At 32.4% G+C, this 14,057-nt stretch overlaps 1 protein-coding gene across 1 annotated transcript in view; it reads left to right on the plus strand.

Moving 5' to 3' along the window:
- Positions 1-14,057, plus strand: part of LOC141530006 (uncharacterized) — a 167,378-nt gene that overhangs the window by 124,373 nt on the left and 28,948 nt on the right. The window contains exons 7-8 of the mRNA XM_074246839.1: positions 9,478-9,646; positions 10,193-10,347. Of these exons, the coding sequence (XP_074102940.1) occupies positions 9,478-9,646; positions 10,193-10,347 (324 nt within the window). The remainder of the gene's footprint in view (positions 1-9,477; positions 9,647-10,192; positions 10,348-14,057) is intronic.

Consider the following 14,057-nt stretch of genomic DNA (forward strand, 5'->3'; position numbering starts at 1 on the left):
TACTGCTGTCTTCAGGTACATCATCTTCAGTGTTTTGTTTTAATTTTTTAGAAGATGTACTCTGAATACTTTCATCACGTTCGGCTGTTTTCGGATTAAAAACATTCTTTCTTTTGACTGAACGCGACTTATTAATTTTTTCAGAACTCCGAAGTTCTCTTGAAACCTTTCTAGAATCACGTCCCATGGTTAATAATTTAATTCACTTGAGAAATAATTTATCACAAAACTATCGACTGATCAGTGCAATGACTACAGGTATACTGGCAACCAAAAATTATTTTTCAGTTCTTGTACTACCTACAAATTGTGAATATATGTAGAAGGATTTATATATATATATATATATATATATATATATATATATATATATATATATATATATATATAATTATACATATATTAAAATGGGGAGATATTCATGACAATGAAACCCGAAAGGTCGGTTGCTTGCAGCTGTTTCTAGCTACCTGCTCTCGAATGCCACGTAGCACCCGAGTGTCCTTTGGTCATTGTTAAATAACTCGAAAAGAATTTGTCGGATTCACTTCAAATTTTCACACAATATTTTTAAAATATTATACTTTAAGAAAATGCAAAAAAAAAATCGATTTTTTGAAAATTCTGACTACCCCTAACCTCTTAAAGAAATGAGACTTTAAAAATGAAAACGAAGAAATTTTTTTTTTTTTTTTAAATAACATAATTTTCTTTTTTAATGTAATGAGTTTTAAACTTTTCTTCAAAGTAAATTTCACTTCATAAAAATTGAATAATAAAAAATCAAAGACTTTATGATTGATCTGTGCTTACATCGTAAATTTTTCACAATAATTTCCATCAATTTTCTGGGACGCTGACTCAGTAATCTTTAAATAAATTAGTCTCAAAATTTATTCGTATTAATTTTAGAAATTCAGTGTCTCTTGATTGAAGTTCGGTAAAAAACGAACATCAACATTAAATACCAAATGTTTGCTATTTTACTGTACATAATTTCGATTGCTCAGATAACATGAATAAATAACTAATTATTGCATTGAGTATGACAGGTTGATGTTTGATGTGTCAATTATTCTGGCGATGATCAAAGGAATAATTAAAATTTTTTATAATTGCAAAAGTTTTTGCTGAATTTATTTATATATAAACGAGAACGCTAACATGGATGTCAGTTACACTGGGGTCGAAATTGGTTTCGCGAAAATAAATTAATAATTTTTATAATTTTTTCTTTTTGTTAATTTATTTTTTTTTGTTGCTCGAGCTTACGGGTCAGCGATAAAATGAATTAAGTGGTAAGAGGTATCGCAAAGTGATTAAATTAGCCTCGATCGATCTCGTATGAAAGAATACATGGAAACTTGAGAGAAAATCTCATCGTAAAATAATAATATTTCAGAAAATAATAGCAAAGAAAAAAAAAGGAAAGGTACGTTCCTTTCAAAGGTAATTTTTTGTATCGTAGTGGATAAAAAAAAAAAAGTAATGAGAAAAACTATAAAACTAAAACAAAATAGAAAGGACAAAAAGAGGTATATAAAATGAAAATAAAAATAAAAGTAAGAGTAAGAGTAAGAGGAACGCAAAAAGAATAGAAGAAAAGAAAAAACGAATGGCAATAAAATAAAGAAAGATAAAAAGTGTATATTACTTCTCACGTCCGCTTTCAATGGCTTCAGTTAGGCAATTGGGTTGGACTGAAAATCCGTATTGACCACACAATTTTTCAGTCGGATAATCCAGCCAAGGATCAAAGTAGCTTTACCGAAAAAACAAAACCCATCGATTTGAAGAAAACCTGAAAGAAGACCAAATAAAAAGAGTTTTCTAAGTTTAATCAATAAGTTAAATAAATACAACCCACCGCAGCACACCAAACGTCACTGGTTACTGATTTTTTTTTGCTTGTTTTTCAATTTTTGCTAAACCTTACTTACAGTTTGCTTTCTATTTTATTTTTACTTTTATTTTTTATCGGTCGTTAGCTTAGTTTATTATTAATGCTCCTAGATTTTCAAACTAATCATTCGATCCTGTTCACTGTTAAACCTAATTAGCTTTTACGTGTTTTTTAGAATTAATCAATATGTATGAACAAACTATAAATTAACTTTTACGGTTTAAATTTTTTGTACTGCTAAACTCAACCACTCTAAAAGAAATCAGAAAATACATTTTAGTGACTATTTATGCTGAACTGTTGTCAACCGCCCGCATCACTGGGCTAGAGTAGATTTTTTTGTTTTTTAGTAAAACAATTTTTTAACTTTACACCAACATTTCCCCTTAATTATCTTCTTGAGCCATCAGCTTTTGTATTTTTTTTTTTTTTGTAGTTTTTACCTTAAATTTTTTAGGGAGTGGGATTGAGATTGACATCGAAGTAATATAAAATTCTAAATAATTTACAGATAATTATTAGAGATTGAATAAGAAGTATAAGCTTTTCGTGTCGAGGGATTAACAGAGTTAGGTCATTATAAGTTCAACCGGAAACTTCTCATATATCAGAACTAAACTGTGGTAGAGTACACGAATCGAAATATAAACCATCCATGTACGTGATCTGAAGGGAGTGGTTGGCATTTGATATAATATCATGTGGAGGATGAGAATAAGGATGAGCAGGAAGTAGAAACTGTTCGTGCATCATCGCAGATATGAGGTAATTTTCTTGGTATTGAAAACTCGTGAGTTCAATCGGCATCTTCTCGAACTAAATTAGGACAGTTTTTTAGATGTCAGCTCTATGTATATTTAAATTCTTAATCATTTAATCAATACCTTTTATTCAAGATAATATATTCAGATAAAATAACTCGGAAAATGAAGTGTGTTTCATCACTCGGAAGATATAGAGTCAAATTTCCGATGTATAAATAAAATACTTAGTCTTCAATTTTTTTTAATTTTATTATTTCATATAAAAAATATATTTTTTTTTTTCATTGCTTAAAAATCTACAGTACTTATTAAATTTTTTAGTGATAAATATATTTTTTATTAAAAATTGAAAAAGTGTTGTCATTATTATCCTACAACCATAGTTAAATTTTCTTATTTTCTATGAATATTCTGTTTATTAAATCCTTAGGTAGATCCATAGCCGCTGAAAATGAACTCAACATAAATTGTTTTACTGAAAACAAAATAAACTCCTAAATTTTTTAGTAAAAGAGATTTTTTCTTCAATAAAAACTGTGAAAAATTTTTCGTATCTCATTTTGCTTTCCTTTCATGTGCAGTACCATAGCTTCGAGGTGGATAAAAGATTGTAAATTTCATTACTTTAAAAATACGTAAAAGAAAAACGCAAAATTTTTTTTGTTTTAATAATCCAGAATAAAAGAGAATTTACGTGATATTTTAAACAAGTATTTACGTATAATATAGAATATAACAATAATTATCAGTTGATAAATATTACTGTAAAGTGAAATTCAAATAGAGTGTCAATGTTTCCGAGTAAATAATTTGTGATACGTGACGATGTAATGATATTTTCTGATTCAATAGATAAATAATTAATGAATGTGTTTATGTTAAAAGATATACGTCAGTTTCATTAATTAATTTGTATAATGTAATGTATAACGTTAACATAAATAATAATGATGATAATATCAATAATAATAAAAATAAATTTTGAAAAATTATATGAAAGATGTCATTTATTCAATTTTATTGAAATCAATAAAAAAAAATTGAACTGTAATTTTATAAAGTAAATTGTTTCAATATTACTACAATCGATTTTCAATATAAATTTAATAGATAATATCATATGAAAACATGTTTAGAAGAAAGTAGTAGAAAAACATTGTTTAACATTTATTTAAAAAAAAAAAAAAAAAAAAAATATTAAAGAGAAAAAAAAATTATTTCTGTTTTCCTAAAACAAGAAATCGATTATGCTTTATCTCCTTATTCTATCAATATTTGTTTTTACATAGAAATGTGACTTCATTTTCGTAAAGTTGGATAAAACTTCAATTTTTTCGTGCAGAAACCGTAAGAATTCTCAAATAAAGTCGTACTTTTTTATAAAATTCATTCTACAGTTGATAGCTCTCCATATATCAAATTCAAAGGATAACAGAGAGTCATGAATCTAAAAATTATTATATACGGTATACTCCCGGTTGCTAGAACTGAATAATTTAAACCTTGCAAAATTTTTCCCCAAAAATATCAATTTAAAAATTCAATTACTATTTTGCCTTTTCATTTTTTTTTTCTATTATTATTCATAGCTAATTTATTCATCGATAAAGCACACATTTTTATTCTCAATCGTTTCTTTCATCATCGGGACGTATATAATTCTTAATTGAATGGAAGTTCATGAAGAAAAAGAATTCGCATTTGAATCCTTCCCTTTTTTTATTTTTAATTATTTTCTAAATTAAAAAATTTGAAAATTTTTCACTTTAAATACAACACTGATATGACTCGAAGCGTCGTATTTATTCATATGATTTGACGCCGACAGAACTGCCCCCTGTATGAAACGTAGCGTCAAAACTAAACATTGTTTCTGACGGTTGAGTTGTGTGCTTGACACTTCAGAGATGAAATCAAATGCGGTAATAATCAATTTACAAATAAATGAAATAAACTAATTTTTTTAACTATTCACTTTTAAAAATAAATTTTTTTAATTTTGGCGCTGGAATTTGAAAGTTAGGTTAGTCGTATCTGAAGTAAAAGTATTTGAGAATCAGTATTTAACTTAATTTCCGTAAAAGCGAGTTATAAAAAACCGTAAATAATTCACGGTAAGTCAGAATAACGACAAGCTATCATATAAATCAATAAAACTCGCGTAAAAGCGCAGTTAAACCTTAAGAATGCCAATTAAAACATAATCTCGAATTGAGTAAGACTGAAAATTTTAATCTGTACGTCACTCTCTCTTATATTTGCATTTACAGTTTTGCAAACTATGATGGAAATTCAAAGGAATTTAATCTCTCGAATTTAGTCACCAAGCTGTTAAAAAGTTTCTGTAAATTCTCAGGTGTTTAACGCTAAGTGGAAATTGTGATGCAAAAAATGATGAAAGTTATTAAATTTTTAACAAAATATATATACCATATTGTATATATATATATATATATATATATTATATATCTAAACATATATAACATGTATAAATATATAGCTTGATTAAAAGTCCGTTTGTCGAGCTTAATAATTAGCAATTCTGTTTATCTGAGCGATGTTGAAAAAGTTTATTAGAAATCCAGGATAAACAGAGATAGTTTCGAAGGGATGAGGGTGAGGTGCCTGTACGTTGAAAGTCGAGATTAACACTCATGGCTTCGCCAGGTTGTTTATTTTTTTTTCATCCTGCAGTTTATGAGGTCCGAGAGTGCCGCTTTTACTGTTATATAGGTGACTGGGTTCGTTGGAATTAATTAATTAATTAATTAATTAATTAATTAATAATTAATTGATTATTTTTTGGAGAAGGTAAATTTATGATAATTAAAAAAAAAAAAGAAGATAAAATAAATGAGTGATTATTATTGAGTCGAATATGATTTAAAAGTCGGGATCGAATTGAAGTTTGGGGTCTGAAAACTCGGATCGGAGTTTCGATGGCACATTGTTAGAGTGAGGACAAAAAATAGGGTAAAAATGTAAGAGATTGAAAGTAAGGCGGCGTTTAAACTAAGAAAGAAGATCACCGAAGTCTGGAGCTGAGAGTGGGTTCGCCTTGAGGAAATTCGCCAAGCAAATTCAGACGAATTCAAGAGAGAAGAATGGGACAGAAAGAAAGAAAACAGATGAGAAGGAAAATAAAAGAAGGGAAAAAGAGAGAGGAGAAGATGGAGTGAGAGCCTCCGGGAAATACGCGAGTAATCAAAGAATATTATCATCTGCAGCACCACGAGGACCGTTTCTTTGAATAAAAAGTTTTGAAAATCAAGTTTGAACTACGTTAGCTACGCTGAGACCTGGAACACTGGGAGTTGAAAATATATGTACGAAATACAAAAGAATAAAGTGAGGAAAGAAGAAGAGAAGGGAGGAATTCTGTGAGGAAACTCCTGTGAGACTTCTTTCCTCTTCAGTGGATGGCGGATGGTGGAAGGTGGATGGAAAACTTTTCCCGATGAATCAACGCACTACTTTGTCCTACAATTTGTAGATTACTGTGAAATATAGATAAATAAAACTGTAGTTAAATTTTATGAACATTTGTTTGGCGAAAGTTTTGTTTTTGTTGATAATCATAATCACTTCTATTTTTGTTCGAAAATCTCGAAATGCACACCTCAAATGACCATGTGTGGGAAGAAAAGATTTTAACAACTTTTCTGTTGAGGTTTTTTTGCGGAAAAAGTTTTTACGGCTTTTAAATGGTCTTGGAAATTTTTAAGTTTACAATTTCTTAGTAAGTAGACAAGAGTGAACAGTCGGGTGGAAATATATTTTACAAGAAAATAAAATTTTTTTATTGAAACTGTTCGATTGATTTTTACAGAATTTTAGCTATAATTTTCAAGCAGTTCAGAATAAAAATAGATTGATTACCCAAAAATTAATTTTATTGTTAAAAAGCGTGGTATTGATATCAATTGATCTAAATATTTTATTTTTACCTGTTATAAAAGTATAATAATTATCCAAATATTTTTAAATGAATCCCACGCTTTTTTAAAATAAAATGAATTTTTTGTTAGCTACTCTATTTTTATTAACTATCACTCTCATTTATATCACTCTATTTAAAATATTTAGTACCCACAAAATTTAATATTTGATTAAAAAATATCAAAAAAATATTATTTTCCAGTTTGCTCATTCCTGCTATAAATTCCGAAAAAGAAATTAGTTATTTTCACTATTTATTTACTATCATCGGCTCTAGGAATAAGCGCAAATATAAATTCCTGAAATATAGAACTCCTTTTTGGTAAAATTGATATTGATGAAATTTATGAAAAGGATTGATAAAATTTGTTAAAATTGCATTCCTTGCACTAAGATATTCAAAAAAATATCTAGTATTTGAATATTAAAACATTGTTAGGAAATAAAAATCAATGGATATCTAATAAATGGTTCAATTACTTTTATTTTCTAAATAACTACTGTGTATTAATAGAATACAAAATCGCGCGGCTACGATAATAATTATCTCATAAATTTAAAACTGTTGGTTACGTAGTGTATCAAAAGCGCGTATCGATTCACTGGCGTTTCTACAAGCCATCTATTATCAACGAGATAATCCGACTGAAATATTAAAATAAATTAATCGATGTTGTTCATTGATTTGGTATTATTATCTTCTGTTACTATTGTGACTGATATAACCTAGTTATAATTGTTACATTATATCAATATTAACAAAAAAAAATAAAGAATGATTTTTAGATGAAAATAAAATCAATTTTTTCGAATATATATTGAATATTAAATTGCGCGATAACTTTACAAATGAATTTTTAAAGTTTAAAGATCGCGAGATATACCATTTTTTTTAAATAAAAATTCATAATTATGTATTACTCGATTAAAAGGGATTTTATCTAAAAAAAAAAGTTTTTTAGAGTGTAAAAAATTCAGAACGCAAAATCCATGGCATCTAATAATCGCGTGAAAAATCGTTGGAAAATTAAGAAGAAAAAATTTTAATGAATTTCAATCAGCTGATGAATGTGAAAGTATAATCAAATTAATTATTAAAAAAAATATTCCTAATTTTTTCATAAATCACGTTTGCGGTCGAGGTGTGTAAAGTAAATGACATACTTCTGAAAAAAGTCAGAATATTTATCAAATAAATTTCAATTAAACTGAAAGTTATAATTGTTTTCCCTTCCGGACAGTGAACGATTTTCGTTGATTAGAACACCCGAAAAAGTTCTTGATCGATTGGATGGAGAGCGATAGAGTGTGATAGATCGAACATGCGTTTAAAATTACAAGCTATGACAGATCGACAAGAATGGTCCGCTCGGGGCCATTCATCTACACGGTTTTCGCCGTCGATACATATACTGTTAAACGAAAATTGAACATCGTTAGAATCTCTCAAGCTATTACTCTGCCAAGTATTTTATCATCTACGAATATTATCATTGCTCTTATTCGACTCAATAGGGTGTGCTAGGACATTTTAGTTTATTTTCTAAATTAATATTTAAATTATTACTCAGTAGATTAAAAGCGTGACTCTATTACTTTATTACATTACCAGAGCCAAGTGAAGTAAGTAAATAAATCAACTGAATAGAAAGTAACAAAACTGAAAAAGTATTTTCTAAAAAATAAAAAAAAAAGTAAATAATAGATATATAAAATCAAGAGACAGAATATTTATCTCTTCTTGGGTGAAAATAAAAAAATATATTACTGAAAGTAAGAAGGAAAATAGACAAGTAACAACAAGCAGGATGTAGTGACAGGAAAAATAAGAGAGTGTAAAAAAGAAAAATGGGGGTAGTGGAAATAAAAAAAAAATTGTAAGCTTTTTTTCCTCGGTCATGACACACGCAAAATAGTCTGGCAGTAAAGTAAAAGCAGCCGTTGTGTCGTTGAGCAGACACTGCGACATTGTCTCTGGTCGTTGTGTTATGGATAGGCGAGCTCGAGAAAATGGAGACAGAGGCACCCAGAATCCAGAGAGAGCAGAGGAAGCGGACGCGATAGAGGGCTGAGGGTTGAAGTACTAAGTATAGAAGTATAGAGGCAAAACGTGAGAGAGCTGATGGAAAGAAAAATAAAACGAAAAGAATCGGATGAGCCAGTGTGAAATTTGCATAGCGGCCGCTTCGAGAATAGCTGCTCTGGGAAGTTGAGCTGCATCCTAATGGCGGCTTTCCGATGAGAAGAATCATCCGTACCACGTTAGAGGAATCGTGATATACCTTTAAAAAATATAAAAAGGTTTTGAGTTTAGAGTTTAAGTTAAGCTACCCAGAAACTTAAAAATCTTCCATACTCAATCCAAGATTTAAACACGTGCCCCGAATTATCGCGATTATTTAAATTCACCGATTGCCTTGGTACTTTTGGCAAAGGCATTATAAACTTTTTTGGAATATTTTATTTTATTTTGTTCTGACAGTTTGCTCTATTGAAAATATATACACGGAAAAAAGCCTTGTCAAAATTACAATAAAAAATGTTTGATTTATAGTTTTACTCTTGTCAAGACATAACTGTAAAATTAACATTTTCAGAAATATAAAAAAAAATATGTATAAAATTATAGATGGCAAAAAATCTTATATAATTTTATGTATACATTTATATAAATTTTTTTCCAAGAATGTCATTTTCATGGTTTTTTTTTTTAAATTATCTAATAATATAATTTTTACACATTTATACCTGTAAATGTGAAAATTATATTTTGTACACATAACACAAAAAAAAAAACGTGTAATTTTTACATAACTATCTCTATAATTTTCAAATATAATATTTTTCCGTGTGAATACACAATTTTTACAGCTCCGGTGCTGAATATCACTGACGATGCCGGGCGTGCTATCTCTGGTGAGAGACACCTCAAAGCCGGTAGTGCCTTGAGGCTGAAATGCGAAGGTCGGGATGTACTCGAAAAACTGAACGAATCTCTGATCTGGACCAGAGGGGACGAAATTCTTAGCTCTCATGTCAGGTTTGTACAGTTTTAAACAATAGTTCAGCCCGGTTTTTGTAGAGTATCTAAGAAACTTTGGTAATTGTCAAATTCTCAGGAAATATTGATTGTAATCAAGGACTTAAAATTTTAAGGAAATGTTTTTGAGATCGTATTTCAATAAAATGCAAAAAATAATTTTTTTTTAAATTTCAATTACATTTAACCTCTAATGAAATGTTCAAAAATATATTGGAAATTTCAGTAAAATTTTATCCTTCTCAAAATATTAAGCTTCGCACAAACAATTTTTTCCTTAAAAAATTAAAAAAAGCCAAGTTATATCAAGCGAGCAACTTGTAAGCTCAATATGAAAGCCCATTATAATTCTCAGCATTCCTTTGATATTAAATGTCATTAAATTAAAACCTTTGTACCCTATACAAATCCATTTCTTGCTGCGTCTCAGTTTGAAAATTCTCATACAGCATAAATGAGTAAGAAATAAAGAATACGTAAGCTAAGTTAAATCTTTAAAAGTATTTTGATTATTAACAAAAGCTTTGGGTAATTTATTGATTTCAGTGAAAATAGAACAACCGAAATAGTAGACGACAAGGAGGTTTCGGTGATCGTGAGTGCTCTTACGATTGAGAAAGCCAGCCCCCGTCACGCAGGAAACTACAGCTGCATTGTCCCAGATCGAGCGAAAACCACCATCGCTGTGCACGTTCTCAATGGTAAGCAAGGTACAACCAGTTACCAGTAATCAACTAAATTATCAATCAACCAGCGGCCAACAACCCAGCGAAGGTTGATGGTTGATGGTTGATGCTAAATGCTTGATCCAACCAACCATTCAGACAACTAACATCCCACATAACATCTCCCAGCGTATACATCTCGTTTTGCAAACAAACATCCGGCGAATTACCAATAAATGTGTTGTGTAGCATGATGCGCTTGTTGACATGAATCTCGCTCAGGCGGATGTCTAAACGAGCAGCTCGACATGTCGGGTAGACAGGGATCCCTTCCGGTGCCATCACTGCTCGACGAAGCAGTCATCGGTGCCAGTTTCAGCCACTGTATCATCACGTCTACATCATCATCTACATCTACCCGACTAGAAATTTTTTCGTGATCCTTAGAAGGACCGGACCGGGCATGCCCGATTTAGACCAGATAAGGAATGTAACGCAGATGATTTGCCTGGACCTGATCAGGAAAACCTTATCTGGACCCGATCAGGAAAATTTTATCAGGACCCGATTCGGAATTCCTAATCGAATCTGGATGAGATTTTCCTAATCGGATCCAAATCAATCATCTGCGTTATATACCTTGGCTAATTCAAATCGGGTATGCCCGGTCCGGTCCCTTTAAGAAACACGAGTGTTTGGTTTCGAGAAAATTGTTTGATAAAACAAATTTATCAATTGATATTATAAATGTGTTATTTCATATATTATTATATTTATTATTACACTATTATGTTATTATTAAATAAATATTATTAATTATATATTAAATATGTTTATTAAATATTTTTAACCAACTAATTAATTCTTATTAATTTTTTTGGTAGAATATTTTTCACAACAAAAAAAAATGATTAAAAAAAAATGAATAGGATAATAACGATGTTTTTTATTTATCGTCATTAGATGCTTGTTTTTTTATTCTTGAAACTCTGTGACCATCCCAATCTTTAGCATTATTCAATACTGAAGATAATGTTTGATGCAACTTGTTATCAGGAATAATTTCTTCATTATTTTGAAATTTCTGTGAATCATGATGTGAAACATGTCATACTTAAACATGTCATACTTACACATTGCATTATGTTGACTTTGACATTTAGTGTAATAGCATACTTTATTATTAGATTATGTCATTATAATTAAATTTTTTTATATATTTTTCAAATTTATGAACATGATATGTAATCCTAAGTTTATATCAATGTAACTTTAAAAAAGTTTATTTATTAAATATTTAATTTATTATTATTATTATTATTATTATTATTATTATTATTATTATTATTATTATTTGTTATTAATTGCTCAGGGGGGTTTTCCCCGGAGTCCGACTCTCCGAGGGCCCAGCCTGAGCGCCATCCATTACTGCTGCACCACTCCGCACAACAAGGCGGTTAGTGAGTGCAGCAGGCCAAATTCATTTGCCTAAGTAGACGCAGGGATCCCAAAATGACAGCCTTTTGCATCCGCACTGCTAGAGACACGGCTGCTGAACTGCAAGCCGGTATCTTCGCAAGTGAAGACACAAAAGACTGTTTCATCCCTCCAAGGACGCCGACAACCAAAACGACGAGCTTGACACGGTAACCTGGGTAGAGTTTGCCAATTTCAAACGGGAGATCCTGATATATCTGGTGTTTGTGCTCTTCTTTGACAGAGATATTGTATTCGGCTGGGGCCGAAAACTCAATGACATAAATGTCACGAGTAGCCTTGTCGAAGAGCACAATATCAGGTTTGTTGTGGTCCATCCGCCGGGTTGTTGCGAATGGTATGTTCCAATAAATTTTGGAACTGTCATTCTCAACAACCTGCGGAATATCTCCTGGCAGATAAGGCAGCACTGGTGTCTCATCGATACCGTAGCTATATCTGAGATGATAATAGAGTACTCGCAGGGCAGCATTGTGACGCTGTATGTAGGCACCTCTTGCCAGCACAGGACATGCCGACAAAAGGTGCATCAGCGTCACTGGATGTTGTTTACACGTCCGACAGGACGTGTCCGGAAGCTGCGCCTGGAGCACCTTGCTACGGTATTCGAGAGTGTTGATAACACCATCTTGGCAGGCAAATATAAACCCTTCGGTCTCGGACATCAGGCCAGCTGACTTCAAGAAGGAGAATGTCAGCTGGGTGGACAAGCCATGGTCACGGACGTGTTTGAAATACACGCTGTGCATGGACTTGTCCATGTGTTCACCGAGGAGTTTTTTTTCCTCGGCTATCCTGACGACGCTCTTGAACTCCTTTTTCGGGAGTTCAATGAGAGCGTTTATTTCTCCGAGACCTAAGGTATTTGCCGCGTAGATTGCTGCCTTATACAAGAACGACCCCTTCCGCGCATTTTCATGACTATGAACAAATTGCATCAGGAAGTCGTCCTCGTCTGCTGTGAAATTGGCAACCTCGTATGTTAAACCCAGAACCAAACGATCGTGAAGCCGCTCCAAGCTCTGCAATCCTCTCCCTCCGATGTTCCGGGAGAGGTACATCCTGGCGACTGATGAGTTAGGGTGCATGCTCTGATTCATATTGATGACTTTACGGGTTTTGATGTCGAGATCTTTCAACTCATTTCGAGGCCATTTCAGGATCCCAAAAGAGTAAAGTAGGACCGGGACAGCGAGCATGTTAGTAGCTAAGACTTTGTTCTTGCCGGAAAGTTCTGATGACCAGATCTTCCGGAGTCTCCTAACATACTCACTGCGAAGAGTTGTTCGGACTTCAGAGACGGCATGCATTTGCCGCTCTTCAATCCCTAGATATCTGTACAACTCTCCGGCGTCTAATTCTCTTAAGACGCTCCCATCCACTAATTCGACATCTCCACCCGTATCAGAGCACTTACCCTTCGCCAGGTGTACGACCGCACACTTGTCCAACCCAAAAGACATTCCGACATCTCGTGTGTACTCTGCTACGATGTTGATGGCCGTTTGTAGATGATCTTTGTTGGCACTGTATATCTTTAGATCATCCATAAACAGTTGGTGAGTGATCGAGTATACTCGATCACTCGGTAGCCCCGCAGAGTACCCACGAGTTTGTCGGAGGGCAACAGATATTGGCAGCAGTGAGATGCAAAACAACAGAGGGCTCAGAGAATCTCCCTGAAAGACGCCTCTCTTGTACTGAACAGTTCCGGTTACGTGCAATGCATTTCCACTTCCTATGTGAAAACGCGTTCGCCAGAGCTGCATCGTACGTTGTATGCATCCCACTGTTTGGCGATTGATTCCGAGGCATTTGAGCAGATAGAGAATCAACTCATGTGAAGTTGAGTCAAATGCCTTACGGTAGTCAATCCAGGCCATAGACAGGTTGCGTTGGTAGTAGATTGCGTCTTGAATGACGCATCTATCTACCAACAAGTTGATCTTGCAACCTGACACGCCCTGTTTACTGCCACGTTGTTCGTATATCTGTTGCCACACAGGCTCTATCTCCTGCAAGATACGGTTATTTAAGATTTTTGTAAAAATCTTGTAAACCGCATTCAAGCAAGTGATAGGCCTGTAGTTCTTTGGGTCGGACAAGTCACCCTTTTAGGGATGAGTACGGTTCGCCCTTCTACCAGCCAGTCTGGAATTGGTTCGTCGCCCTGAATGTATGATGTAAAAATCCGGGCCAGATGAGCATGTGTAGAAGAAAATTTCTTCCACCAGAAGATGTTTATGCCA

The sequence above is a fragment of the Cotesia typhae genome, unplaced genomic scaffold (genome assembly GCF_013202065.1).
Source record: "Cotesia typhae breed Kobodo isofemale line unplaced genomic scaffold, CoteBio_Ctyphae contig_119, whole genome shotgun sequence".
Classification (NCBI taxonomy): domain Eukaryota; kingdom Metazoa; phylum Arthropoda; class Insecta; order Hymenoptera; family Braconidae; genus Cotesia; species Cotesia typhae.